This window comes from Ceratotherium simum, chromosome 21, assembly GCF_057802395.1.
Source record: "Ceratotherium simum simum isolate JZ-2026a chromosome 21, ASM5780239v1, whole genome shotgun sequence".
NCBI lineage: Eukaryota > Metazoa > Chordata > Mammalia > Perissodactyla > Rhinocerotidae > Ceratotherium > Ceratotherium simum.
This window is the reverse complement of record NC_141920.1, coordinates 15,501,946-15,527,355: the sequence shown is the minus strand read 5'-3', so window position 1 is coordinate 15,527,355 and position 25,410 is coordinate 15,501,946. Positions and strand designations below refer to the sequence as shown.

The following is a 25,410-nucleotide window of genomic DNA, read 5'->3' as shown; positions in this document are numbered from 1 at the left end:
AGAATACGGGAGGGGGTGGGGCTGGGCAACACCAAGGTTCAGCGCTCTCAAGGAGATCTGGATTTCCTCAACTCCAAGGGTTGGGCCCCTGACCTCTGAGGTAGAGACAGAATTTGAGACCTGCGCCTCAGTTTCCCCATAAGGCAGAAAACAGTACAAACTACACATGCACCCTTTCCTACCACGCCCCGTCCCACCCCACCCCCCGTCCCCGGGGCTTCGGAATTTGACCAGAAAAAAGAATCCGTAGAACACTGCTCTTTATTTTCCTTTTCATTTTCGGCCTCTGAGGGAGTTTCCATAGTAGCATGCCCTTCCAGTCGTCTGTCTACCGGAATCCAGGCTCCAGAGTTCCAGCCTCAGGGCTCAGACTCGCGGGAATGCAAGCGTCCTCAGGCTTTCATTGGTTACCGCCAGCCGAGCCCCTCGTAACCCTGGTAACAGCACCGCCCACGAATTGCCAGGCTGCGATTGGTCCGTACGCCTAAGACCGAAAACGAACTCTTCAGGCCATTGGGCCGAGTCACAGCGAAGCTGGCGCCGCGGTTAGTGATCCTAGAGATCAGTCAGTCAGAGGCAGGGTCAAATAGGGAGAAATGGCGACCGAGCCAGCCTGTGGGTGAGTGATTTCTGAAGCGGTGGAGGTGTGAGGCAGCTGGTGACTGCGGTCAGCCATGACATGTCTCCCAAAGGGGCGGGAGGTTGACTGCTCTTCTGGCTCCAGGCGGACTCTGAATGGGGACGTCAGACGTCCACGTCCTCCCACCCGCGTTGGAGGTGAGAGAGGTCAGAGGCCGCGTCCTCTCTCAGTCCCTGGTTTTGGGCCTCAGGTGCTGTGGAAAGCAGTCAGGATACCCAGCCAAAGACTGAGCTTCCAACTACTTGCCGAGCAATGGTGGGCAAGTCACTTAACCTCCTTGAGCCTCAGTTTCTCATTTGTAAAATGGAGACAATAACCCGATTTGGAGCCAATAAAGGAAACGTTTGACTAGCACATTGCAGTTGAAGGATTTACATAGAGGCACGAGAAGCTATGTGCATTTGTTTTATAGTTGAAGGCATTGAGGCTCAGAAGGAATCACTGACTTGCCCAAGATCACACAGCAAGTTCAGGGCAATCGCAGTTCTCTTGTGTGTACCAGGACCAAATGAAAGAATGGATGCCAAGAAGTAATTTGTAAATATAAAGTGCTAGACAAATTTAAAATGCTATTTTAAAAAAACAACCGTATGCAGCTCTGGCCTTCACACTCATCTCATGGAACCAAATCTTTCCATGGCTGGCTTCTTAAAAATTTGGTCTTGACTCCAATGTCATCCTCCCTCCACAGAGAGGGCTTCCCTGACCACCTTAGCCAAAGTATCCCTCCCTCCCCCAACTTACTATCTACCTGTTACCCAGTTTTTTGGTCTTTGTAACTTTCATTACTTCATATATCCTCGTTTGTTTACAAGTTTATTGTGTATCTCCCCAGAACAGTGCTGATAGATAGTAAGTGTTCACTAAATATTGTCTGGATGAATAATTCAAGAGCTAAGCCCCTCCTCTCTCCTTAAACCTCTGTTCCTCTCCATAGGCCCATCTTTGGAACAAGATCTGGGAACTACAATCCAGCCTCAGGCCTCAACTTAGTTGGAGCTTGAGAGACTGAGAGCCTCCTGGACAGCAGCCTCACAGAGACAGTACTTTGACCTTGGCATCTAGACTTCTCCCATCTCCCCCATGTCCCTAACAATGCTGAATGAGCTCCTGATTGAGGACCCAAGCCCACCTATGCTGCTGTACCAGGGTAGCAAGACTGCCCAGTTAGATACCCTCAACTATCAGAGCTGCTTTATGCAGGGCGTCTTTGCCCATTTCCCTGAGATCTTATTTATCCACCGCACCTATAACCCAAAGGGCAAGGTGTTATATACCTTCCTGGTGGATGGACCTCAGGTGCAGCTGGAGGGTCACCTTGCCCGGGCAGTCTACTTCGCCATTCCTGCCAAGGAGGATGCTGAAGACTTGGCCCAGATGTTCCAGGTGTTCAAGAAGTTTAACCCAGCATGGGAGAGAGTTTGTACCATCCTGGTGGATCCCCACTTCCTTCCCCTGCCCACCCTAGCCATGGAGTTCCCTGCAGCTGAGGTCCTGCTCTCAGCCTTCCACATCTGTAAGTTCCTCCAGGGTAAGTTCTATCAGCTGTCTCTTGAACAGCCTGTGGAGAGGGTGCTCCTGACCTCACTGCAGAGCACGATGTGCTCGGCCACAGCTGGCAACCTGAGGAAGTTGTATACACTCCTGAGTAACTGCATCCCCCCAGCCCAGCTGCCTGAGCTCCACTCACACTGGCTGCTCAATGACCGCATCTGGCTGGCCCACCGCTGGAGAAGCCGAGCCGAGAGCAGCCGCTACTTCCAGGGCCTGGAGGTCACCACCCGTGTCCTCAGCCAGTTCTTTGGCACCGCCTCGTCTGTGGAACAAGGCATGACCTCTCTGCTCCGATACATGCAGCAGAACTCTGGAGACAAGGCAAGCTTCAGCCTGGGCCTGAGTCCCCAGAACAGTCATGCCCCCTCAGACGTCAGCCCTGAAAGCCCCAAAGTGGAGCAGTCGGTAGAAGCCCGCATCCAGCACTCCCTTAATGCCATCTGCACGGGACCAGCAGCCCAGCTCTGCCTGGGTGAGCTTGCAGTGGTCCAGAAATCCGTGCACCTCATTGGCTCTGGCTCAGAAAAGGTGAACATACAGATCCTGGAGGACACCCATAGGGTGCAGCCGCAGCCCCCTGCCAGCTGCAGCTGCTACTTCAACCAGGCCTTCCACCTGCCCTGCCGCCACATCCTGGCCATGCTCAGTGCCCGCTGCCAGGTGCTCCAGCCCGACATGCTGCCAGCTCAGTGGACAGCAGGCTGTGCTGCCAGTCTGGACGACATCCTGGGCACTAAGTGGAGTGAGACCCTGGATAAGCACTTGGCAGTGGCCCTCCTCACTGAGGAGGTGGGTCAGCTCTTGCAGCACTGCAGCCAGGAGGAGTTTGAGCGGCGGTACAGCACCCTGCGGAAACTGGCCGACAGTTGGATCGGCCCTTATGAGCAGGTCCAACTCTGATTACCCTCAACGCCCAGAGATGCTCATACACATGTACATGCTCACATCTACCCCTACACACACACACACTCACACTGTTTTACTTCCATGGGCCCTCCTTCCAGGAAAGGACACGAGTTCTGTCTTATTGCAGCCTGCTACCTAAAATGTGTCTAGTTCCCTAAGACAAGAGTCAGCAAATCTTTTCTGTAAAGGGCCCAATAGTAAATATCTTAGACTTTGCTGGCCACAGACAGTCTCTGTTGTATATTCTTTTTTTAGTTGTGGATTTTTAAAACCTCTTCACAAGGTAAAAACCATTCTTAGCTCAAGGGCCTTACAAAAACAGGTAACCCCTGCTCTAAGATAAGAGATAAGACACTGAGTGGAGATGGAGGGCTGGGCCTTGGTTACAGATGACTCACCTGACCCACAGAGGAAGAGGCCCCCTCAGGGGAGGTGGCTCAGCCAGGCTCCCAGCCTCTCCTCCTCCCCCCACTCACCCATCCTGAGTTCATTAAAGTTGAATGTTGCCTATTCCAGCACTTGTCTAGTTTTTTGTCTTGTAGAAGGCAGTTTAGGAAATATTGTGGAAAGAATAGACACTTCGGAGTCTGACACTACCTGCAAATCCTGGTTCCTTCCCTGCCTGATTTTTGAGGCCTGGTTCTCCTTTTTACCATCTATGAGACTGGGCAAGTTACCTCTCTAAGCCTCAATTTGTTCATCTGTAAAAAATGGGGATCCCCTCAGCATTGGGAAGTGTAAAGGAGAATGCACATGTAATGGGCCCAACGCCCAGTGGATGCTCAGATAAGTTAATTTTCCTTCCTTGCCTATGGTCCCATCACCTGCTCTCAGCAAGCTGGGAAATGTAAGGAGAGGAAAATTCACATGGCCTAGGACTTGGTATAAGAAGTTTTGGTGGAATCCCAGAATAATACAAAAGAGGCTTCCACTCTCCAAGCAGGGCCTCCTACCTCAGGTAATTTTCATCATAACTACTCTGACAAGACCTGTCTCCCGGCTTAGTGGTATCTGGAGAAACTTCCCGGGGTCTGGGCTCTGAAGAAGGACTAGTGTTCATCAGAGTGGCTCAAACGACCCCCCATCCCCATCCCTGCCATAGGCACCCCCAACCCTGTCTGCCCAAAAACCATACAGAGAAGCCACCCTATGTATCTGGTGCTATTTCATCCAGCTACAAGCAGGAGTCAGGATGGCTGGCCCCTCCTGGATCTCACTAGGGGCATCTGCCCAGAGGCTGTGTGCGCATGCGCCTCCTCCCACCGCATCCCCTCCACAGCCCCCTCTGGCTCTGGATGGGCCATCATGAAAGCTTGAGCCGCCCGAATCAGATCCTCTTCCCGCAGGCCTGGGACAGGCACGGTGGGGATGCCAGCGATCATCATGGCCAGGGTAAGGATGCAGATGTCAGGCTGGGAGCTGGCTTCCTTCCCCTCTGCCTCAGAGGGGATCGGCAGAACCCCTGGTGACAGCCCACACAGCAGCAGGGGCCCAGGCCTGCTGGGGCCACCCAGATGGGGAGCTCTGCTTCTGGAGCACCCATCCTCCCAGCCCAGGCTCTCCGGCTGCCTCACGTGGGGGAATCTGTGGCAGTATCCGCCGTACTCCTTCCTCTGCAGTGTCTCCCAGCTAGCCCCCCCAGGGCAGCCCCTGGCTTCCGGCATTGCCAGGACCGGGCCCCAGGCCTGGGCAGCAGGTGCTACCTGCTCAGCTTTCTGGCTCGGAGGGCCTAGTCTGTTAGCAGCCACCACCACTGGCTCTGCAGGACTATAGAGGCCAAGGGATAAGCCTGGAGAAGCAGCCCCACCTGCAGAGACAGGAATGAGATGGAATGTTATTCTTGGTCCTTTGAGGAGGCCCTGAGGGGCAGGGCATAGGAGCAGAGCATTGGGAGCAGGAGCAATTAAGACCAGAGGGCTGTCTAGGAGTTGGGAACTAGGTTTTGCTCATATCCACACCCCCAGTCCCTAACACTGAGTAAGTGATGGAGAAGTGTTTGTTGAATGAATGAGCAAGTAGATAGCTATTGGCAAGGACTTTTGGAATGGCTTTTCTTCAAAGAGAATTGACTCCAGGGCCAGCCCAAAAATGCCCAGCAGAACCTCTACCTCCCCAGAGCCAGGAAGTAAGTTCTCTGGGGAAATTGTCATACCCCCTCTGGTTCCAGGAACCCCTCTCTCACCTTGGCTGGAAGGCAGAAGACCCGGATGAGTTTGTGGAGACATGAAATAGGACATGGCTGCCCCAAAGCCCCTGTTTGTGAGGGAACAGTCATCTGCCTCCTGTCCTACCCTCTCCATGCTTCTAGAATGTTACCTCATAGTCCCTCCCCTTTACACCTGAAACCCACCTCACAGCATTGACCTGTTCATTCTAGAACCTGAATATGACAATGGGATGGGGTTAAAAGAGTGCTGGACCAGGAACTGGGCATTCTAGTTTCTTGCCTTTACCTTGGGCAAGTCACATGGACAGTTTTGTTCCTTGATATCCTCATCTGTAAAGTGGGGGTGATGACTGCCCACTACCTCACCAGAAGTTGTGAGAATTAGAGCCCCATGGCCTAGCGGTTAAAGTTCAGCGCACTCCACTTTGGCGGCCCAGGTCCAGTACCTGGGTGTGGAGCCACACCACTTGTCTGTCAGTAGCCATGCTGTGCTGGCAGCTCACACAGAAGAACCAGAAGAACTTACAACTATACACAACTATGTACTGGGGCTTTGTGGGGCGGTTGGGGGAAGAAGGAAAAAAAGGAGGAAGATTGGCAACAGATGTTAGCTTAGCGCGAATCTTCTTGTACAAAAAAAAAAAAAAGTTGTTGGGCCAGCCCCGTGGCTTAGTGGTTAAGTGCGCGCCCTCCGCTGCTGGCGGCCCAGGTTCAGATCCCGGGTGTGCACCGACGCACCACTTCTCCGGCCATGCTGAGGCCGCGTCCCACATACAGCAGCTGGAAGGATGTGCAGCTATGACATAGAACTATCTACTGGGGCTTTGGGGGAAAAAATAAATAAATAAATAAAAAGTTGTGAAGATTAAATGAGATCATTTGTATGGAAGCAAATGATCAGAGATACCACCAAAGGAGTCTAGTGCTTTGTGTCCTGTAGTGAGAGAAGGAATACTCTGCATTCATTCACTACGTGACCGTGACCTTAGACAAATACATTCCCATACATTCCCATCTCTTGGCCTCAGTTTCTCATCTGCAAAATGAAATAGTTGGTCTAGGGCACTGGTTCTCAGGCCGGGCTGCACATCAGAATCTCTTGGGAGCTTTTAAAAATACTGACGCCCAGCCTCAACCCAGACCAATTAAATTAGAATCCCAGGATCAGACCCAGTTATCAGTATTTTTCCAAGTTCTTCAAGTGGTCATATGTGCTGAAGTTGAGTCCTCTGATCTAGGGAAATGCTTCTCAACCCTGGCTGTGGTTTAGAATCTCCAGGGGAGCTTTTACAAAAACAGTGTCTAGGCCTAATCCTCCAACAAATCGAATGAGAATATCTGGAGACGGGGTCTGGGGCATCAGCACTCTAAGCACCCCAGATAACTCTAATGAGTAGCCAGGCTAGGAACCACTGGTCTAGGTGATGTCTAAAATGCTCTCCCTCTTGCTCTGACCTGCTCACCCACAGTGATTCTAAAAGAAGTGCCCCTCACAGGCTTCAGGGGCAAGGAGACAGTCCAGTGATCAGTGTCAGCATCGGCTGTGTTTATTTCTGGTCCTGGCTGGCAGCAGCGTGGCCAGCTTCAGACCAGCCACAGCCCTGGGGCCAGGACGCACTCCTGTGGCCCTGCTCCAGGTTGGCTGCAGGCCATCACTCATGCTTGCAGAAATCCTTAAGTCCTTTGGGCAGGTGGAGTCCATCAATGGCCAACCGGTGCACCACGCTCCTCTGGATCACCAGGCGGCACAGAGTCTGCAGGGACGGCACTGTGGAAAGAAGGCTGTCAAAGGCAAACTGAACTGGAGGGTGGATCTGTGGCTGAGACCCGGAAGATCTAGGTTTGGTCCCCCCTTTGTCGTTAACTTGGGCAAGTCCCTTCTGCTCTCCAGGCCCAGCCTGCTTCCTGGGGCTGTTCATGTGGTTAAGATAAGCGCCTCTATCACAATGTTGCAGCCCTATTTCTATTACAACACTCAGCACACTCCCTTCCCCCTCACTTAGCAGCTTCTGGGGGCAGGGTAGTGTCTGATTTACCTGTGCAACCCCAGCGTCCAGCACAGGCCCGGCACAGAGTGGGTTCTAGTTCATGGAATTCATAAAATGTGATCAGAGATATAAATAAAGGGCTTTACAGGACTATAATGAACCAGACCTCAGGATTAAGAAGGTTTTAATCTGGGGTCTGTGATGCCTTTAAACTAGTATGCCCAAATCTATGAGCATTTGTCTAATAAAAGGGCACACAATTTTCAATGAGGCCCAGGATCTAAAATCAGTTTAGAATCCCTAGGTTAATACAGAAAATATTGTCAAAGCCAGAAGGAATTTGCAGGGCATCCTAACCAATCACCGCCAAGGTGGGTAAACTGAAGCTTGGTAGCTGCCTTGGGAGTCCTAGAAGGTTCCTGCCCCCTCACTGGGCCAGGAGGGGAGGCTGCCCAGGGGGTGGGATACCTACAGCCATACTCCAGCTGGACCAGGCGCACGCTCTTGGTGGAGGCAAACACGTCCACCACTGCGTAGAGGGGCTGGGTGGCTGGCAGCCCCCGGGCGCTGGGGCCCATGTCCTCGCCGTTGATGATGATGTGCATGTCGGCCGTGCCATCCGGGCGCGGGCAGAAGAGAACGCCCAGGCGGCTGCGGCGCGCAGTCGGAGGCAGCACGTTTAGCTCATAGAGCTGGTCCAAGAGGTGGCTGTAGAGCCCCGGCCTGCTGCGGCCCACCAGGCGATCGCGGGGGATTCGAAACTGCTCAATGCACAGATACGGTTCCACTAGAAGGGCTGGGGGTCGGCTGGGGGCCGCTGCCTCTGCCTCCGGGCGGCCCTCTCGGGGCACGCGGTTGTGATGGCGCGTGATGGCGAAGACCCAGGTGTGGCCCAGGCTGACCAGGTCGGGGAGTGAAAACTCGGGCACGGCGGCCAGACTAGCGGGGTCTAGCGCAGTCAGGCCGAGGCGCATGTGCCCACACCAGCCCAGCTCTTTCTCCTCGATCTCTACCAGGAATACCTGGCCCGGGGCCAGCGGCTCGCGACTGAAGCACACGCCGTGGGCGAAGCTCTCCACGCGTGTGGCCCGCGTCCCGGAGGGGTCCACGCGGATGTTGGCACCGTGCACCCGGTGGAAGCGGGTGCGAGGTGGCTCGGGGCGCGCGGGTCCCCGGGGCGCACCCAATTCCGCGGGGTGGGACACAGCAGCCATCTCTCGGCCATGAGGCAGGCCAGCGGGCGCCAGGGGCTATTTTGGGCGGCGGGATCAGAAGGTGACCGCGGGGTAAGGTATTTCCGAGATTCCCTTCCTCCAGGCTCTGCCCGGGGGTCCTAGCGCCGCTTGCTCAGCCATCCCGCCTAGAACAGGGTCCCCCGGGAGGCTGGGGATCTTAGCCGTCCAGACCTGGGTCATCTGATCGCCGGCCCACGGGGTACGACCTGCGAGGCCCGCGGACCCTGACCCTTCGTGGACCATCGCCGCCCCCGTCCCTTCCACCCCCAGGTCCACAGAGACCAGAGGAGGGGCCGAGGAAGACTGTCACGTGATGCCGGAGCACACGTGACTCCGAGTACACATGACCTCTGTCGCCGGGCACCTCCTGGAAAGCACGGACGCGGGGAGCAGGGGTGAGAGGACTCCGGAGGCTGGGAGGGATCGCGGAGCCCCCGGGCGGAGCGCGGCGCACGGTGCCGGGCGGAGGAGGCTCGGCGGGTGGGAGCTGGGGCTGGGACCCCGGTTTCCTTCGCCGATGCGCCCCCAGCTCCTCCCCAGGGACGGCTGCACGGAAGCGCAGAGGAGTGCGGGCGCGAGTCAACAGCAGGCACCCGCTTCCTCCCACAGATGGTAAGAGCCGCGCTGTCGCCGCCGTTCTTCCTGCTGCTGCTGCTGCTATCCTGGGCGCCCCGAGGCGAGGCAGCCCCTCAAGAAGATGAGATCCAGTGCCTGCCCGGGCTGGCCAAGCAGCCGTCCTTCCGCCAGTACTCCGGCTACCTCAGAGGCTCGGGCTCCAAGCACCTCCACTACTGGTCTGCGGCGCTCCCTCCCAGGGCGCGGTTGGGGGGGGGACCTGCGGCGCCCACCAGGGGAGATGACGTGGAGCGCGGGGGGAGGGGTTCTAAAGACCCCTGGGGAGACTGGGAGCAGGAGGGCTGGAAGGGGTTCCCCCACCTGCACCCACCCTGCCCTGACTCCCCTCCCAGGTTTGTGGAATCCCAGAAGGATCCCAAGAGCAGCCCTGTGGTGCTTTGGCTCAACGGAGGGCCGGGCTGCAGCTCCCTAGATGGCCTCCTCACAGAGCATGGCCCCTTCCTGGTGAGTGGAAAGCAGCTCTCCCCTCTATAACCCAGGAAAGGGGAGTGGGGGCGGGGGGGGGGGATAGTTCCCAAAGGAAAAGGCTGGGGAAGAGGGAGAAAAGGACTTGGTGATTTTCCAAAAATGTGCCCTTTTCCTGAGCCTCAGTTTCTTCATCTGTACCTTGCTCGACTTGACCGTCTATACCTCTCGGGTTTTGCCTGAATGTAAAGTGTCCAGTACGGTGGCCCTTTCCCTCCACCCAGTTGGCCCTTGGGACTTAATCAGTCATCTCTTTCCTCAGATCCAGCCAGACGGTACCACCCTGGAGTACAACCCCTATTCTTGGAACCTGGTATAGCCGGGGCTGTGGGTCCTGTGGGGAGTCTGGGTACTTGGATGGGGTGGGGAGTCCTCTTCAGCTTGGTTCCTCCCCCCCTAGATTGCCAACGTGTTGTACCTCGAGTCCCCAGCCGGAGTGGGCTTCTCCTACTCTGATGACAAGTATTACGTGACCAATGACACTGAGGTGAGTCTGGTGCCTGCCCAGGTGCCCCAGCCTCCCTGGTTCTCTAAAGATGGCGTGATGTGGGGAGAGAAAGAGCATGGCCTTGGCGTCCATTTTTGGCTCCATCACATGCTATGTGGTATAGTCTCGGCCATGTCACTTCCTCTTGCACAAACAGGGTGGGTGGGTGTCATTATCTCTGAGGTTCTTTCTAGGTCACATACCAGAGCCTTCCGATTCCCTCTATCCTACTGTCCCCAGGTCGCCCAGAGCAATTTTGAGGCCCTGAAAGATTTCTTCCGCCTCTTTCCGGAGTACGAGAACAACGAGCTTTTCCTGACGGGAGAGAGTTATGCTGGCATCTACATCCCCACCCTGGCTATGCTGGTCATGGAGGACCCCAGCATGAACCTTCAGGTGCAGGGCAGCTGCAGGAGGGAAGGGAGGCAATTTGTGGTCATAGCCTTGTGGTTAGCAAGGTCAGACAGGTCAACTCCTCCATCCAACCCAGTGTCCTTCATAACATCCTTGCCACTAGCCGGCCTGTCTCTGCTCGTGTGCCTCCCATGGCAGGAAGCTCACCTGTCAGGCTACCAGCTCTGTTCTTTATGTTCAGTGGTCTCCTTGCCCCACCCCCACAAACCACTCTGAGTTTCAGCTTCCAGATTGCTGATGATCTGGGTGCAGGTGAAGGGAGGCTCCTCCACCTCACCTTCCAGATGAGCTGAATGCCCTGGGTGTTTCACAGGGGCTGGCTGTGGGCAATGGACTTTCCTCCTATGAGCAGAATGACAACTCCCTGGTCTATTTCGCCTACTACCATGGCCTTCTGGGGAACAGGTATGGGGAGTAGGCAGTTGAGCAATCTCCAGGATGGGGCAGGTCATGAGATCTCAGTCTGTCCTCCAGGCACATGATATCCCAGGTCCTACCCTGGTTTATGAGCGGAAGGTGGGGGCTGGGGTTGCTGGAATGGTTTGGTGCTGAAAGGCCAAAGAATAGAGATCAGAATTTAAAGGGACTCAGGAGGGCTGGCAGTATGGCCTTGGGTTGGCTAGTTTTGGGACCTACATCCCCCGCTGTGATATATTTCCTACTCTCCTGGGGTCAGGTCGTGATGAGAGGTTGGAGGGAGAAGGTGGTGCTCGCCTTCTCTGTCCACCAAGGGCCTAAACACTTTCATCTCCTACAGGCTTTGGTCTTCCCTCCAGACCCACTGCTGCTCTCAAGACAAGTGTAACTTCTACGACAACAAAGACCCAGAATGCGTGACCAATGTGAAGTTCTGCCCCCACCTGTGTCACCCCGACACCCCCAATCCTAAGAATAGGACCACATCCCCTCCCTGGGGATGCCCTCTCCCCCACCCCCCATTGCTCTCCTATCCTGCGTCCTTCAGCAGTTTGGTGTTCTCTGGGATACATGTCTATGGATGTCTTCCCACCACCACTTCCTGTGCCTTTTGGGCAGATCCTGTAACCCCTCAGAAAGGATTTCTCATTTATCAAACATCTATGATGTGCCAGGCACTGGACTGAACTATATCAATGTAGGTTATCTAATCTTCAAGATTCTCCTTCAAGGGAGATCATATCATCCCCATTTTCCAGATGAGGAAACGGAGGCCAAGAATGTTGAAATCACTTGCCTGAAGTCACAGTGCTAGGAAGTAGAGGCACTAGGATTTGGACCCAGGCCTGGCAGATTCCTTCTACTCAGCCTCAGTTTCCCTACGTGTGAAAAAAGTGGGGGGAGGGTAATGACAAGGTGAAGTAGGAGAGCAAGAAATCTGGGGACAAGTTGGTGAGGTCGTGGAGAGGCAAGGGTTCTATAAAGCATGGTGGCTCGGTGTGTCATTGCAGCTTCAGGAAGTGTCCCGCATCGTGGCCAGCTCCGGCCTCAACATCTACAACCTCTACGCCCCATGTGCTGGGGGGGTGCCCAGCCACTTAAGGTAGGCCCTGCCATGTGCCCCTCAGGCCAACCCCAGCCCCTTCTGGAGGCTCAGGCACCCATCCCCTCACTTCACTTGCAGGTATGAGGGGGGCACTATCGTGATCCAGGATTTGGGCAACATCTTCACTCACCTGCCACTCAAGTGGACGTGGTATCAGGTGTGCAAGGGCATGGGCTTCTTCCCGGCAGGGTGAGGATGGGCCGGGCAGGGAAGCGAAGACCCCGATGCTGTCTGTGCCCCCCAGGGACTGCTGCGTTCTGAGAAGAAGGTGCGCATGGATCCCCCCTGCACCAACACCACAGCTGCCTCCACCTACCTCAACAACCCTTACGTGCGGAAGGCCCTCCACATCCCCAAGCAGCTGCCCCAGTGGGATGTGTGCAAGTGAGGCTGTGCAGCCACTTGTGGCCTTGGGGGTGGCAGGCTTTTGGGGCTCGTGGGCATCAGAAAGGTTCCCGGGGATTCTTTGGCTAAGGTTTCTCAATGGGGGCACTACGGACATTCAGGGCATGACAATGAGTTGTTGTACTGGTTGTTCAACATCCCTGACCCCTACATTGATTGATATTCAGCCAGTTCATTCTTTTTTGTGTGTGTGTAAGGAAGATCAGCCCTAAGCTGACATCCTGCTGAATCTTCCTCTTTTTGCTGGGAAAGACCGGCTCTGAGCTCACATCTATTGCCAATCCTCCTCCTTTTTTTTTTTCCCCCCAAAGCCCCAGTAGATAGTTGTATGTCACAGTTGCACATCCTTCTAGTTGCTGTATGTGGGACGCGGTCTCAGCATGGCCGGAGAAGCAGTGTGTCGGTGCACGCCCGGGATCCGGACCTGGGCCGCCAGTAGCGGAGCGCGCGCACTTAACGGCTAAGCCACGGGGCTGGCCCAGCCAGTTCATTCTTAAATGGCCACCCTGGTTGTTAAAATATCAATTACTGCCACAGAACAGTTAGTAAACAGACACTCTCCCAACCCCCCTGCCCTCACCCCCGCTCCAATACCATCCCCAGCTGCCCCCATCACTTATGACCCTGCAAGTAAAAGAGTGACATCTGGCACAGCACGGGCCACTCAGGTCCATTCTGATTGGTCAGTGCCCAGGCCCTACTATTATATGCCATGGCTCTCACACCTGCTAGCCCCTACACATTAATGCCCGTTGTATCCCAGCCTTGAAACAACCAAAGTGTCCCTATACATTTCTAAATGGGGGTGGGTTGAGGACTTCTGAATTCCAGCACCCCCATCTAGGTAAGTCCTAGAGAGGTGACACACCCAAGGGGAGGACTGAATCTCAGCTGTCTGCCTCCTAGGCTTGGAGCTTGGGGAAAGGAGAGGCGTTTGATCTGTTGACTCTTTCTCCCGCTCCCTGTCTCCCTGCCCACGTGCTCCTGCAGCTTCCTGGTGAATGTACAGTACCGCCGTCTCTACCAAAGCATGTACTCCCAGTACCTTAAGCTGCTCACCACACAGGTGAGTGGGAGCAGCACAGCTGGGTCCACCAGCAGCCCCAGGACCCTGGGGCAGCATGGCAAGGCGGGGGCCCCTTTGGAGCACCACTCAGGACAAGGGAAGCTGGATCTCCAAGAGATGAAGTCACTGGCTCGAGGTCCTGGGGTTGGCAGGGTCAGGATTTGAACCTGGCTTTGTCCCCACCCCTGCTAGGAAGCTGAGGGGTTTGCATCAGCCAAGGAGCCTTTAGGGTAAGGAGAGTAGTTGGATCGTGTTACAAATGGGAGAGGGCCTTGTCCAAGGTTGCCTGGCAGGCACTGGCAGAGCCAGGTTAGGACCGGGTTCTGTACAGCACAGTGGTGAGAGCATGGCTTCTGGGGTCAGACTGCCTGAGTACAAATCCCTTTACTAGCCACGTGGCCCTGGGCAAGCTTCTCAAATATCTTGAGACTTGGTTTTCCCACCCGTAAAATGGGGTTAATAATGGTATCTACCTTCATAGGAAAAGCATTTAGTACAGCACTGGACATGTAGGAAGCAGTCAGAACCCATGAGCATTTCCTGGTTCATGCTACTGAATCTCCTGAGGGTAGGGCTTGAACCAGGAAAGGGCTGGGGCCTGGGCTTGTTGCAGACCCTCCATTTTTCCCCATCCTGCTCCAGAAATACCGGATCCTTCTATACAACGGAGATGTGGACATGGCCTGCAACTTCATGGGGGACGAGTGGTTTGTGGATTCCCTCAACCAGAAGGTAAGGCAGGGATCCAGGCCCCTGGTTGAGGCTGGGTGCAGGGGTAGGGTGGGTGTGCTTGGCAGCCTGGCTCTGGCAAACCTGGGGAGTTCCCAGCCCCTGAGGGCTTGCTGGTGGCTGTGAGCAGAGATGATGGGATGGCTGCAGGCTGCTAAGTCTTTCCTGGTGGGGCAGATGGAGGTACAGCGCCGGCCCTGGTTAGTGAACTACGGGGAGAGTGGGGAGCAACAGATTGCTGGCTTCGTGAAGGAGTTCTCCCACATAGCCTTTCTCACCATCAAGGTAAGGCCTGGGCCTGGCGAGGGCTAGAGGGAATGAGGCAGGATCCGCCCATCCTTTCCTACGGCCTCATTTTATGCTGGGTTACCATCTGGCCCCTGTAAGGGCAAGTTTTCTAGGGGCGTGGGAAGTAGGGAGGGCTGGGGGAAGGGTTGGGGAGGAGGAAGGTCACAGGCTAGAGGGATCCAGTGGGATGAGGGGACAGCCCAGGGGCAGGGGTTATACAGGGAGGGAATCTCACAGAGCTCTTCTCCTCAGGGCGCCGGACACATGGTCCCCACCGATAAACCCCTGGCTGCCTTCACCATGTTCTCCCGTTTCTTGAATAAGCAGCCATACTGATGACCTGATGACCGCAGGGACCAGCCCTCCCAGCCTCTCTTGCTAGAAGGGAGGTCTCCTTTATGCAAAATGCCCCTGCAGGGCTGATGTCTGCCACAGAACTGGCCCACCCTCTCCGCAGCCCTGTGCATCCCAGACTGGGCCCCAGTGCCTCATAGAGACAGTCTGGGGGAGTTAGCACTTTATTCCTGACGGGGGTGGGGCCTGGCCCCCTCTCTGCTTAAAGAACGCCCTTAATGCACTGATCCCACCCCAGGAACACAAAAGAGCTCAGGACAGCCCACTGGGAGGGAATGGAGGGACTATAATTGATAGATTGACTGTGATTATGGAAATAAATTGTGTACAGCTTAAAACCCTGTCTTTTCTGTGGCACTGGGGGTTAGAGAGGACAGTGACAGGTTCATCACTATAGGCTGGGAGCGGGTGAGGGAGGGCCTGAGAGGCCTTAGAGTCCTGAATGTAGCTGCCAGGGTGGAGGTTGAGGGCTCAGACCGCTGCTGTGGAGGGTGGTGGGGCACTGGATGCCGTGGGGTCCCTGGTTTCAGTAGGCCTGTTCTTCTCAATCACCTCTCGCAGCCCTTTGGCAAAGTGGAGGTCGGCCCCAACGGTGAGGAAGCCCTGTGTGTTGGGGCAGAGAGTGGAGTCTATTCATTACATTACTGAGGCCAGAGTTTAGAGATAAGGGGACAGAGCATCCTTGGCTTGGGTTCTCAATCTAGGGGAGCAGCAAAGTGGTTCTTATAACTCCATGTGAAGGGTGTTGAAATACAGGCAGCAGGAGCAGAGCCTGTGGGGGTCAAGGAAGGCTTCCTGGAGGAGGTGACCTCTTGGCTAAGACCTGAAAGATTAGTAGGCTTTGGGAGTGGAATCAAGGAAGAGTGTCCCAAGGAGAGGGCACAGCCTGTGCAAAGGGCTGGAGGAGTCTGATTAAGATCAAAATGGGAGGGGACAATTGATAAGGGAGGAGCTGAAGTCAAGTCGTGGAGGGCGCTGGGGAGCTGTAGAGGGAGGGGAAGGCTCTGCCCCCCTTGCCCATCACGCCCCCACTTACCGCATGGTTCGTCACCACTTCACGCACAAAGTCCATGCCCTCGGGCAGTGGGATCTGCACCCCCCGCCAGGTCCGCTCTGTGGGTGGGAAGAGCTGGCTCAATCTGGGCCCACCCAGCTCACCTCTCTCCTCCTCCCTCCTCCCCCCCAACCATACCGTTGAGCATGGGCATCACCCCAATCTGCAGCATGGTCTTCAGAGGGGCCTGTAGCGGGATCAGCTGGGAAGGAGGAGGGGTGAAGTCAGGGTGGGGAAGTAGGGGGCTTGCCTTCACTGCCCACCCTAACCCCAGACTCAGCCCACCCACTACTCCCAACTCACTGCCAGCGACTCCAGCGCAGACTGGTTGGAGTAGATGCGGAACCTGTGGGGGAGAAAGAAGCGCCCAGTGGGACGAGCCCTGGAAGCTCCCCACTCCTCAGGCCACCCAGGCCAACCCACCAGAGGCCCCTGACGTTCAGTCTTAGATGTCCCCCCTGTACACCTTTCCAGGGGGTTCTACCACTTTGCAGGTGGATACTCTTGGGTGAGTCATTTCTCCCTCTTTGTGTCTCCTTTTCTCCAAGTCTCCTGCTTTTTGTTTGTTGAGCCCTTCCCATATGCCAGACTTCTGCTGATAGCTTTGCATGTGTTTATTTTTATTTAACAAGACTTACAGTGCTTACTCCCTGCCAGATACTAAACATGTTTGAAAAAGTTAAATATTATTAAGATATTTTAAAATGCCAACTGATTTAACCCGCATAACAACCCTAAGAAGTAGGGACTATAATGATTTGCACTTTTTTGTGTGTGTGTGTGAGGAAGATCAGCCCTGAGCTAACATCCAATGCCAATCTTCCTCTTTTTGCTGAGGAAGATTAGCCCTGGGCTAACATCCATGCCCATCTTCCTCCACTTTATATGGGATGCCGCCCACAGCATGGCTTGACAAGTGATGCTTTGGTGCGCGCCCAGGATCCAAACCCCGGGCCACTGAAGCGTGCGCACTTAACCACTGCGCCACTGGGCCGGCCCTGATTTGCACTTTTTAGATGAGGCAAATGAGGCCCAGAGAGGTTAAATCATTTGCCTAAGGTCACACAGCTGGTAAATGGCAGAACCTACCTCTAGAATCTAGGCTCTTAACCACTACCCTGCATTATCTCATTTAACCCCCTAGAACAATGCCGTCCAAAAGAACTTTCCATAAAATGTTCTCTGTCTGTGCTGTCCACGCAGCAACCACTAGATACATGTGGCTAGTGCGACTGAGGAACTATTTAATTATAATTAATTTAAATGTAAATAGCCACCTGTGGCTAGTGTCTACCATATTGAATAGCACAGCCCTAGAAAGTAGATGCTACTATTATCTATATTTTAACACATGAAGAAAATGAGGCTTAGAAAGATGAAATGACTTAAGATCACAAAGCTAAGTTGTGCTGAAGTTTCTGCCAAAACCCATGTCCTTATGCTCTTTGCTGTGTGACTGTGGGCATGCACTTAACCTTGCTGGGCCTGTTTGGTCATCTCTTATAATACCTGCTCTGCCTGCCTCCGGGTCGTGAGAGAATGCAGAGAAGTTACACTCGAATAAAGCACATTTTACGCATTAACAAAGACAGACTCCAGTGGCTTATAGGTATGACTGAATTTTAGCTCCCCAGTTCTGTTGGGCAGGTGTGATATCCTGAAGACACTGAGGCTCAGAGAGGTTAAGGGCTTGCGGACATCTGCGTACCTGCGCAGGTCCAGCTGCGTGCGCAGCGCCTTCCCCCGGAGTGCCATCTTGGCGCTGAGACGGGCATCCTTCAGGAAAGTGGGGAAGGGGGTGTTACTGACCCAAAGGGTCCACAGCCCACTTCTCCCTGACCCTCGGCAGCCCCCACTCTGGTGCCCGCACCATGGTCATGCTGGACAGCTGGACCTCGGGCAGGTTGGGCGGGACCAGGGTGATGGTGACACTGGCAGTGACGGAGATGGTGGTACCCGAGGGCTTGATGGTGCAGCGCGGTGGAGCCACGACCTGCAGCTCCAGCTTCAGTGGGGAGTCGATCACTGCCGGGCTCTGGGGATAGGGCAGGGAGGGCGGGTCAGGTCCCACATCTGTTCCCTGGTGCGCCTCCGGGGAGGAGGGTGTGGCTCGCACTCTGCCCTCTGGAGCCCAGAGACTGACAAGTATGAAGACTGGTCTGGCTTCCTGAACCCTCCAGAACTGTGTCCAGCCTCTGTGCCTTTGCTCACACAAAGGACCGTCTCCTTCCTTCTCTTTCTGCTTTCCTAAGTTCTCAGTATTCAGGATCCATCTCCAATCCAGACTCCTGGGGACAGTCTCTTCGCATTAAATATGCCAGCCCCCTGCCATATCTCCTTTCTCTCAACGGCTATGCTATTTCTTCTCTAGGCAGTGACCAAGTGCTTACTCTTCACCAAACACTTCAGGTGTGTTAGCTCATTTAAACCTCACAATGACCAGGTGAGGCAGGTACTATTATACTAATTTTTGAGATGGGGAAATTGAGGCACAGAGAGGTTAAGGAACTTGTCTAAGGTTATGTAGTTATTCAGTCGCAGAACTGGGAATCAGACACAGGCAGTCTGGCAACAGAGTCCATGCTCCTAACAATGCTTGGCCATTAGTTTGTTGATGATGATGATGATAATGACAGCAATAATAGCAGCTAGTGTTTACTGAGCACTTATTCTGTACCAGCTGCTGTTCTAATTGCTTACCTGTATTAATTCATTTAATCCTCGTGACAACCCTGGGAGGTTGTATAGTGTAGAGAGAGCCAGTGTGACCTGGAGTCACAGATTCAAATCCAGGTTCAAATTCCCAGCTTTAGCATTCACAAAACTGAACTGAGTACAAGGCCTTTAATGATCACTGAAATACTTCTTTGTAAATTTTTAACTCCCACTCCCTCTCCCCATTAAACACGCAAAAATAAGCAAAAAGAATAATACATCAGTCGTTGTTAAAGCCCCCACACTGGCAGAGCTCGGGCTCTCAGCCCATCCTCACCATGGCTTCATGGAGAAGACGGGGTAGGCAGTAGCGAGCCCCCTTCACAGACTTGGAAACGGGCTTGGCAGGGTGAGGCGACTGGTCAGGCAAGAGGCCAGGCCTTCTGTCTACACCTTGGCTGCTGCTGGGGGCCTCCGCCTGCACACCTCACTGGTGTGCCCACCCACCCCGCCACCTTCCTACCTCCCGCCGACACTCACCAGTAGGAAGATGTTCCCAAAGTAGGAGGCTCTCAGTAGCATGTCCAGCTCTTGGGGCACCTGGACCGGGGAACTGGGGGTGAGGCAGGAGTTCCATCACAGGCCCCCTCTAGCCCATCCCACAAACAGACCCTGGCATACCTTGTCCCCCACCAGTGACAGCCGCAGGGCCCCCGCCCGGAAGTAGCTCTCCATGGCGGAGTCGAAGAAGAACTCAGAGAAGGCCACGTACACCATGCGCTCCTCCTCCTGCAGCTGGGGCTCCACCGCCCGGTTGGGCATGCTCCAGTTCCCCTCGGCCAGGGGAAAGAAGGCCCCCTGGGGTCGGGGGTCAGGGTCAGGGTCAAGGCAGACTGGCCCAGCACCCAGATGTCTCCAGGCCCTGGGCTAGGCACTAGGGGGTATGGTAGGGAGTCGAACCCAGTTGTCGTCCTTGGGGGACTCACAAGCATATTTCTTAAAAGGCATGGGAAGGAGGGCGGCTGGAGTGCTGCAAGGGAGCAGTCCCAGCAGACTGGAGAAGGGAGGCTCCGGAAAGGGTTCAAGGAGGGGGTGGCATTTGAGTGGGCCTTAAAAGCTAGATGGCAGTGATGATAATCACTGCTGCGTACATATACGTAGTAATTCTTCCGTGCCCTTTATATAGACCAACTCCTTTAATTCACATAACACCCCATGAGATGTGTTTTCTTACTGTGCTATTTCTATTTACATATCAGGAAACAGGCACAGAAAGGTTAAGCCACTTGCTTAAGGTCCCACAGCTGGCAAGTGGCAGAGCCAGGATCTGAACTTCAGACATCCTAGCTCCAGTCCATGCGCTGAAACTGCTACACTCCTCTTGGAGGAGCAAAGGGCTTGGCCACATACTTGCTGTGTGGCCTTAGAAAAGTGACGTCACCTCTCTGAGCAAGACTCCACATCCCTAAAATGAGTATGTTAGTACCGGACTGACAGGGTTGTGCGAGGATGAAATTATGTACATAGAGCTCTATGTCCAACTCCTTCAGGGAAGATGGGGAAAGGCGGTGCATGAGCAAAGGCCCTGAGGTAGGAAGCAAGGGGCATATTTGGGAAAGAGTAAGCTGCAGAGGAACAGGTTGAAGTTAGAAAAGTGGGGCCACGGGCCGGCCCTGTGGCTTGGTGGTTAAGTGCGCGCGCTGCGATGCTGGTGGCCCGGGTTCGGATCCCGGGTGCGCATCGAGGCACCACTTCTCCGTCCATCCTGAGGCCGAGTCCCACATACAGCAACTAGAAGGATGTGCAGCTATGACATACAACTATCTACTGGGGCTTTGGGGGGAAAAAAATAAAATCTTTAAAAAAAAAAAAAAAAAAAAAGAAAAGTGGGGCCAGACAAGATTAACAAGGCTCGAATGCCAGACCCAGGAGTTGAACCTAATTCTGCAGGCAAGGGGGAGCCACGGCATTCTCAGCAATGGCGTGGCCTCATGAGAGCTATGCTTTAGGAAGACAAACCAGCAACCCAGGGGAGATGGACGGAGTCTGGTGAGGTCAGAGGTGACACACCAGCCGGGCAGCTCACCCGGAAGTCCATGTCCAGGCTGCTGGCGGAGGCTGCAGGATCCTTCAGGAGAGAGTAGTCAATGCCGACGAGCTCATCCACAGAACTGCGCACTGTGGGGAGGGCCCAAGTCACTCAGGCTGTGTGATGCTGGGCAAGATGCTTACCCTTCTGGGCCCCATCAGATGGGGATTACAATACTTCCCGGATCTGATTAGTTTTATGTGGACTTAATGCCTGGTGTGCAGTATGTGCTCAACAATGTTAGCTATTCTTATTATTATCACTACTTCTACTACGACAAAGGTTTCACCAAATCACAGAACAAGATGGCAAGGGATTCCCTTCCCTCCTTGGCTTCCCTGGCTCCCCCCGCCCTTCCCATGCCCTGTGTGTGGGGCGTGATGATCTCTGCCCCACAGCAGACAGAGGTCACAGCTTAGGAGAAGGGAATTCACGTTAACTGAGCACCTATTAAGTGCCAGGTGATGCACACAAAGGGGACTCCAAGGATCAGCAAGCACATATCAAGGACCGTGACAACCATCCCCTCGGTTAATCCTCACAGCAACCCCAGAGGAGGCATCGCCAGCCAGTCGAGGAAACCAAGGCCCAGGGAGAAGTGAGTCCTTACCCACGGTCACACAGCAAGGCGGCCGCAGTGGCCGCATTTGAACCCAGGGCTGTTCCACAGCAGGGCTTGGAAAGGACCTGCTCGGAGGTGCTGCCTGACAGCTGCGCACCCAGCCTCCTCCTTGTCCCCCCTCCAGCCCCAGTGCTGGCCCAGAGCTCCCCGGCCCACCAGCGCCAACTCACCAGGCACGGTGTCCAGAAGGGAGTTGAGCAGCACCGTCCCTGTGTGGTAGAGCACAGGGCAGATCTGGGAGGTGGGGGCAGAGTCAGGGCCTTCAGAAGAGAGGGTATGCCCACTCCCACTGTCCCTCCCACTCCCACTCCCCACACCTGCTGGTTGAGGAGGAAGCGCATCCCTGAGGTGATGAACGTGGAAAGGATTTCATACACTTGCCTGTAAAGAGAGGAGAGGCCAGGGAAGCCCAGACCCTGCCTCAATCCAGGTCCAGAGGAAATCACAGTGACCAGAGAGATAGAGGGGACATCTCAACTTTGACCTGGATTACCAGCTCTTTAACGGAGGTTTTCCATCACTCGGGCCCAGATCCCCTCTCTAGGCTGATTCTCAAGACCTCCTGTTCTACCCCTGTCCCCCACCAGCCAAATGAATCTCCCCACAGTTCCTCAGACCTGCTCTGGCATCCCCACCTCCATATGTTTACTGCTGCCCTCCCTTCCACCCTCAATGCTCCAGTCCTATATATCCCCATCTGGGCTCCAATGCTTCCTCTTCCAGGCAGTCTTCCCAGATTACCCTCCTCTGAACCCCCAGAGTACTTGCTTAGTCCCTCTCTCAAGGCCCCAGTGACAAATGTTTTGTCCCTCCAGCCGGGCTCTGAGCCCCTTTCTGAACCCTCAGGGCCTGGCATACATTTTGTTTGTTGAATAAATAAAAAGTTGACAGGGTACCAATGCCAGATGATGAATCCACCATCTTCTCTCCCCCACCCTCTTCCAGAACCAGCACAAAGTCCCCTTCTCAGCCCCAAACCTGGAACTATGTTATTGTTTTTGTTATTGTTAGTAAGAGCTACCAATTACTGAGAACCCAGTGCACACTCACTAAGCACACTCATTCTCGTGATTACTCTTATCTAAGTGGCTAGCCACTTATTATATGCCAGATACTTTTCTAAATGTTTTATATGTTAGTAATATATTAACGCAAATAGTCCTCACAACATCTTCTAAAATAGGTTCTATTATCATTCCCATTTTACCAATGTGGCAATCGAGGCACAGAGCTTCAGTGACTTGGCCAAAGTCACACAGCCAGGAAGTGATGGCGCTGAGATTTGGACCCAATTGGTCTGACGCCTAAGCCTGTGCACTCTGCATTGGCTGTGGGGCTCAAAGTGGGGGCGCTGGGGTTGGGGATGGGGCTTACTTGAACGTTCCCCCGAAGGCTGCGTGCATTCTGGAGACAGAGGCCTGGCAGGAGACGTTGGACACTTTGATCCGGCCAGTGGGATCGCGGGAGAGCAGCAAAGCGGTGCGGATGGACACGCCCTCGGCGGAGGCGTTGATATAGCCCGCATCATAGCTGCCGGGGGGATTAATGTTCGCCCCAGCTCGGAGCTTGACAGAGTCTTCACTGCCCCATACGTCGCGATACCTCTTAATAAGGCTTCACTTCTGCACGGTTTACCAGACATTCTACCAAACCCTATCAACTCTTACCACGTGGGTATGATTGTCCCTATTGTACAGATGAAGAAACTGAGACTCAGAAAGGCTAAGGGATTGCCCACAGCCCCAGAGCACCCCCAGCCCTTCTGACCCATCCTCCACTCCCCTGAGGGGGTCAGCTCCTCACAAGAACCAGTAGAGAAGCTGTCTCCGGAAGCGCAGCCCCAAGGAGGCGTCGGTGATTTGTAGCATCAGCTCCTGCTCTGGCTGGAAATGGAGCTCGGAGGATGTCAGCTGCAGCTCCGAGACCTTCACCCTGCGTGAGGCCTCGGGGTCAGATGCAGGACCATGAAGAGGGGACGCCCCCCACCCAACCACAGGAAATTCATTCCTTCCTCTTCCAGTCCAGGCCTGAGGACGCTGGGGTGGGTGGAATGCCTTCCTCAATTGCTCCTCAAGTGCCCAACTTGAGCGGCTCAAACTTGCACTTGGGTGGCTCAGAGATGAGCTTCTCCTGACCCAGGTGTTAAAAGTGAGCTTCACCCCTTCTCCTGGAAGTCTTGTTGTCTGCACTCCCTTCCCTCCCACACACTGGGGTTGCTAGACCTGGTCTCTTAACCGAGTCCTTTGATTTTGTCTCCATCATCTAAGCTCTGCTTCATTTCCCAGTTCCTCTGTCCCCCCCGTCCTAGGCCTTTATCTCTTGCTGCCCTGGACTTTCCACCTGGGTACCCTAGACCCCACTCTCATCCGTTGGCAAGTTTCTTGACTCCGCCTCTCTGGTGCTCTTTGGCCAAGCCTCAATTCCGCGGCCTCCGCTCCGCTTCTCTTGGTCCCGCCTACATCTAGCCCACGCCCATCAGCTTGGTCCCGCCTATGTTGGCAGGCTTGGCCTTTATCTTTCCCGCCCCATCCTGTTGCTTAAGTCTTGACTCGCCGATTTGGCCACGCCCACTTCACTCAGCCTTCCAGTCTCCCGAGACCCCGTAGTAGTTCCTAAGCCCCGCCCCCACCGTCGATGCCCCGCCCCCAGGCCCCAAGGCCCCGCCCCCGGGCCCCCACTTACTCAGAGATGTTGTAGTAGAAGCTGCCTTCTCTGCCCCGAAGGTCTGGAATGGTGATAGTCTCCAGCTCTTGCTCCAGAAAGCGAAGCCCCTCCTGCTTCACTGGGGCCACAGCGAGACCCTCAGCTCCTGCGCCCACTGTTGGGGTGACCCCACCCAGCCCCGCCCGCCCCCGCGCCTTACCCAGCTCCAGCGCCTTGGAGGTGATGCGGATCTTGCAGCCAGGGAGCTCGGCGTGAGCGCCCGCCAGCAGCGTTAGGAAGAGGGCCTCAAAGAGGGCCATGGCGAGGGGGCCTGGGGGTGGGGTGGGGTCGCAGAGTCATCCGGCCGCTAAAACCCACTCCTCGGATGTCCAGCCAGAAGAGGGGGCTGGGCCGGATCGTTACCCTCAGATAGCTCTTCGGGGAACTTGGAACCAATAATATTGCTTCCATTTGGCAGATGCGGAAACTGAGGCTCAGAGAAGCGATGCAACTTGCGCTCTGGCTCTCAGAGGACTGGGGGCACGCGGAGGGGGAGGGGACATCGGTTCCCTCGTGCAACCGCCGCGTGACGAGTTTGGACCTCTGAGGACTACCCCCCCACAATAACCTCCCCTTTCCTTTAGTGGAGGGCGAGCGCGGCTTGCACGTTACCATGGGAACGACTGCACGCGCATTCCTGGGGGGTGGCTTGCGGTCTCCCAGGCCCCGCGCTGGGGGAGGAGAGGGGACGGCCGGCCCGACCTCGGGCTCCTGGGTCTCCCAGCTCCTCCGGGTCCTAAATCTCTGCCATGGGGATTCTGCCTGGTGCCCCCATCTCAGCGCCCTCTTTCATGGGATCTCCTCCCCACTCCGGGTTCAGGGGGCCACGCCGTTCGGCGAGGGTCTGGGGGTGGATGGGGACGCGCCCCAACTCACTCTGCGGTGGAGCTGGGGGTCGGCGCGGTCACGTGGGGCGGCGGGGAGAGCAGGGGATCCGGGCGGCGGGGTCTGGCAGGCAGCGCGGTTCCAACCGCCTTTATAAAGCGGGCCTCCCCGACCCCCCTCCTCTTTCCCGCTCTCCCCTCCTCCCCCGGGGGTTGGGAGGGGACGGGGCGGGACGCTGGCAGCCCGGAGGGTGGAGAGGGCTGTACGAAGCCCCGTGACAAGCCTGGCTGCTGTCAAGACAAGTGGGGGACCCAAGCCGGGCAGGAGGGAGGGAAATGCAGGAGTCAGCCCGCCCAGCAACTCTGCTTCACTGGGACCTTGGTTCAAATTCCAATTATCCATCTCTTCCTGCGCGATCCTGGGCAAGTCACTTAGGTCACTGAGCCTCAGTTTCCTCATCCATCAAAATGTGTCTGATAATAGGTATTACCTCTTAGGTCTTTACTGCAGCCCGGGGCGAGCCACAAAGTCAATGCCTAAGGCACATTTTTTCCTTCCTTTCCCTCCACAACCATCTCAAGACCCCTCCTTGCCAGGCTTCACTAT

At 55.1% G+C, this 25,410-nt stretch overlaps 5 protein-coding genes across 8 annotated transcripts; 2 read left to right on the top strand and 3 right to left on the bottom strand.

The window, feature by feature from the left end:
• The first annotated feature begins 41 nt into the window (after positions 1–41).
• On the top strand, positions 42–3,615 carry ZSWIM1 (zinc finger SWIM-type containing 1). Of its 2 annotated transcripts, none has more exons than XM_087445194.1 (2): positions 42–619; positions 1,578–3,615. In XM_087445194.1, exon 2 carries the CDS (start codon positions 1,724–1,726, stop codon positions 3,092–3,094), a length of 1,371 nt encoding a protein of 456 aa, XP_087301320.1. In that variant the 5' UTR covers positions 42–619; positions 1,578–1,723; the 3' UTR covers positions 3,095–3,615. The 2 variants fall into 2 exon arrangements, with proteins under 2 accessions (XP_087301320.1, XP_014642901.1); XM_014787415.2 differs by having other exon boundaries at positions 42–777.
• A 576-nt stretch (positions 3,616–4,191) lies between these two features.
• Positions 4,192–6,676, bottom strand: SPATA25 (spermatogenesis associated 25). Its single transcript, XM_004430547.3, has 2 exons — positions 5,283–6,676; positions 4,192–4,907 (listed from the first exon to the last, which is right to left on the bottom strand). The coding sequence occupies exons 1-2, from the start codon at positions 5,398–5,400 to the stop codon at positions 4,288–4,290; spliced, it is 738 nt and encodes a 245-aa protein (XP_004430604.2). The 5' UTR covers positions 5,401–6,676; the 3' UTR covers positions 4,192–4,287.
• A 122-nt stretch (positions 6,677–6,798) lies between these two features.
• NEURL2 (neuralized E3 ubiquitin protein ligase 2) lies at positions 6,799–8,790 on the bottom strand. 2 transcript variants are annotated; one of them, XM_087445200.1, is made up of 2 exons: positions 7,728–8,790; positions 6,799–7,049 (listed from the first exon to the last, which is right to left on the bottom strand). In XM_087445200.1, the coding sequence occupies exons 1-2, from the start codon at positions 8,467–8,469 to the stop codon at positions 7,003–7,005; spliced, it is 789 nt and encodes a 262-aa protein (XP_087301326.1). In that variant the 5' UTR covers positions 8,470–8,790; the 3' UTR covers positions 6,799–7,002. The 2 variants fall into 2 exon arrangements, with proteins under 2 accessions (XP_087301326.1, XP_004430385.2); XM_004430328.3 differs by having other exon boundaries at positions 6,799–7,035.
• Positions 8,791–8,819: 29 nt separating this feature from the next.
• Positions 8,820–15,190, top strand: CTSA (cathepsin A). Its single transcript, XM_087445193.1, has 15 exons — positions 8,820–8,885; positions 9,100–9,284; positions 9,459–9,570; positions 9,854–9,904; positions 9,992–10,078; positions 10,319–10,474; positions 10,806–10,897; positions 11,250–11,334; positions 11,920–12,011; positions 12,093–12,171; positions 12,259–12,398; positions 13,410–13,485; positions 14,128–14,217; positions 14,392–14,499; positions 14,755–15,190. Exons 2-15 carry the CDS (start codon positions 9,100–9,102, stop codon positions 14,836–14,838), a joined length of 1,437 nt encoding a protein of 478 aa, XP_087301319.1. The 5' UTR covers positions 8,820–8,885; the 3' UTR covers positions 14,839–15,190.
• PLTP (phospholipid transfer protein) lies at positions 15,123–24,950 on the bottom strand. 2 transcript variants are annotated; one of them, XM_004430321.3, is made up of 16 exons: positions 24,856–24,950; positions 24,140–24,250; positions 23,959–24,058; positions 23,080–23,208; positions 22,651–22,806; positions 21,594–21,657; positions 21,447–21,510; positions 20,652–20,743; positions 19,247–19,423; positions 19,106–19,165; positions 17,781–17,945; positions 17,619–17,686; positions 16,214–16,256; positions 16,049–16,112; positions 15,893–15,969; positions 15,123–15,459 (listed from the first exon to the last, which is right to left on the bottom strand). In XM_004430321.3, the coding sequence occupies exons 2-16, from the start codon at positions 24,237–24,239 to the stop codon at positions 15,328–15,330; spliced, it is 1,491 nt and encodes a 496-aa protein (XP_004430378.1). In that variant the 5' UTR covers positions 24,240–24,250; positions 24,856–24,950; the 3' UTR covers positions 15,123–15,327. The 2 variants fall into 2 exon arrangements, with proteins under 2 accessions (XP_004430378.1, XP_087301318.1); XM_087445192.1 differs by lacking the exon at positions 17,781–17,945.
• Positions 24,951–25,410: the final 460 nt, after the last annotated feature.

What these genes read in the sequence shown, in the direction of transcription:
- ZSWIM1 (XM_087445194.1), top strand. Translation starts at nt 1,724, where the DNA reads ATGTCCCTAACAATGCTGAATGAGCTCCTGATTGAGGACCCAAGCCCA.
- SPATA25 (XM_004430547.3), bottom strand. Translation starts at nt 5,400, where the DNA reads ATGGAGAGGGTAGGACAGGAGGCAGATGACTGTTCCCTCACAAACAGG. An exon ending in TCTTCTGCCTTCCAGCCAAG is followed by an intron (nt 4,908 to 5,282) that starts GTGAGAGAGGGG and finishes CTGTCTCTGCAG; the next exon opens with GTGGGGCTGCTTCTCCAGGC.
- NEURL2 (XM_004430328.3), bottom strand. Translation starts at nt 8,469, where the DNA reads ATGGCTGCTGTGTCCCACCCCGCGGAATTGGGTGCGCCCCGGGGACCC. An exon ending in GGTCCAGCTGGAGTATGGCT is followed by an intron (nt 7,036 to 7,727) that starts GTAGGTATCCCA and finishes TTCTTTCCACAG; the next exon opens with TGCCGTCCCTGCAGACTCTG.
- CTSA (XM_087445193.1), top strand. Translation starts at nt 9,100, where the DNA reads ATGGTAAGAGCCGCGCTGTCGCCGCCGTTCTTCCTGCTGCTGCTGCTG. An exon ending in TCCAAGCACCTCCACTACTG is followed by an intron (nt 9,285 to 9,458) that starts GTCTGCGGCGCT and finishes CTCCCCTCCCAG; the next exon opens with GTTTGTGGAATCCCAGAAGG. An exon ending in TTAAGCTGCTCACCACACAG is followed by an intron (nt 13,486 to 14,127) that starts GTGAGTGGGAGC and finishes ATCCTGCTCCAG; the next exon opens with AAATACCGGATCCTTCTATA.
- PLTP (XM_004430321.3), bottom strand. Translation starts at nt 24,239, where the DNA reads ATGGCCCTCTTTGAGGCCCTCTTCCTAACGCTGCTGGCGGGCGCTCAC. An exon ending in GCCTGGACATGGACTTCCGG is followed by an intron (nt 19,424 to 20,651) that starts GTGAGCTGCCCG and finishes CCCCGACCCCAG; the next exon opens with GGGGCCTTCTTTCCCCTGGC. An exon ending in AAGTGGTGACGAACCATGCG is followed by an intron (nt 15,460 to 15,892) that starts GTAAGTGGGGGC and finishes CCCAACACACAG; the next exon opens with GGCTTCCTCACCGTTGGGGC.